The 393-nt window shown below is 31.3% G+C and overlaps 1 protein-coding gene across 1 annotated transcript in view; it reads right to left on the bottom strand.

Annotated features, from left to right (window-relative positions):
* The window catches only part of LOC108690891, a 129,797-nt gene that overhangs the window by 22,029 nt on the left and 107,375 nt on the right, over positions 1-393 (bottom strand). Inside the window, exon 5 of the mRNA XM_018198420.1 lies at positions 59-219. Coding sequence (XP_018053909.1) covers positions 59-219 — 161 coding nt within the window. The remainder of the gene's footprint in view (positions 1-58; positions 220-393) is intronic.

Here is a 393-nt window from a genome sequence, read left to right as displayed (position 1 = left end):
TATATATGATATCATATTAATTCAACGACATATAATATAGAAGAAAAAATGTTTTTACCTTCCAATTATCTTTCACTTGAATGAACCACATGCAATCCAACGGCAATCCCTCTTTCTCGGCCTGAGCTTTCTTGTCTTTGACGTCGTCGCTGTGAATTATCATCTCCATTTCTCCCGTTTTGTTAAATATGCACGGTTCTTGTTCCAGTGGTATGCCCTCTGTGAATCATACCTACAATTCTATACTTTCCCTAAGCTCGCACATCAACGCTCATGTATTTGAAACTTGTATTTGTCTATTCATTTTAATATCATTATAACATTCAACTTCAACAATAAAAAAATGTATTTAGTAATTAAATTTACTAATTAAATAAGTAAACTCAAAATTTA

Source organism: Atta colombica, unplaced genomic scaffold (genome assembly GCF_001594045.1).
Source record: "Atta colombica isolate Treedump-2 unplaced genomic scaffold, Acol1.0 scaffold38, whole genome shotgun sequence".
NCBI lineage: Eukaryota > Metazoa > Arthropoda > Insecta > Hymenoptera > Formicidae > Atta > Atta colombica.
Note: the sequence above shows the minus strand (reverse complement) of the source record. Positions and strands in the feature narration are given on the sequence as shown.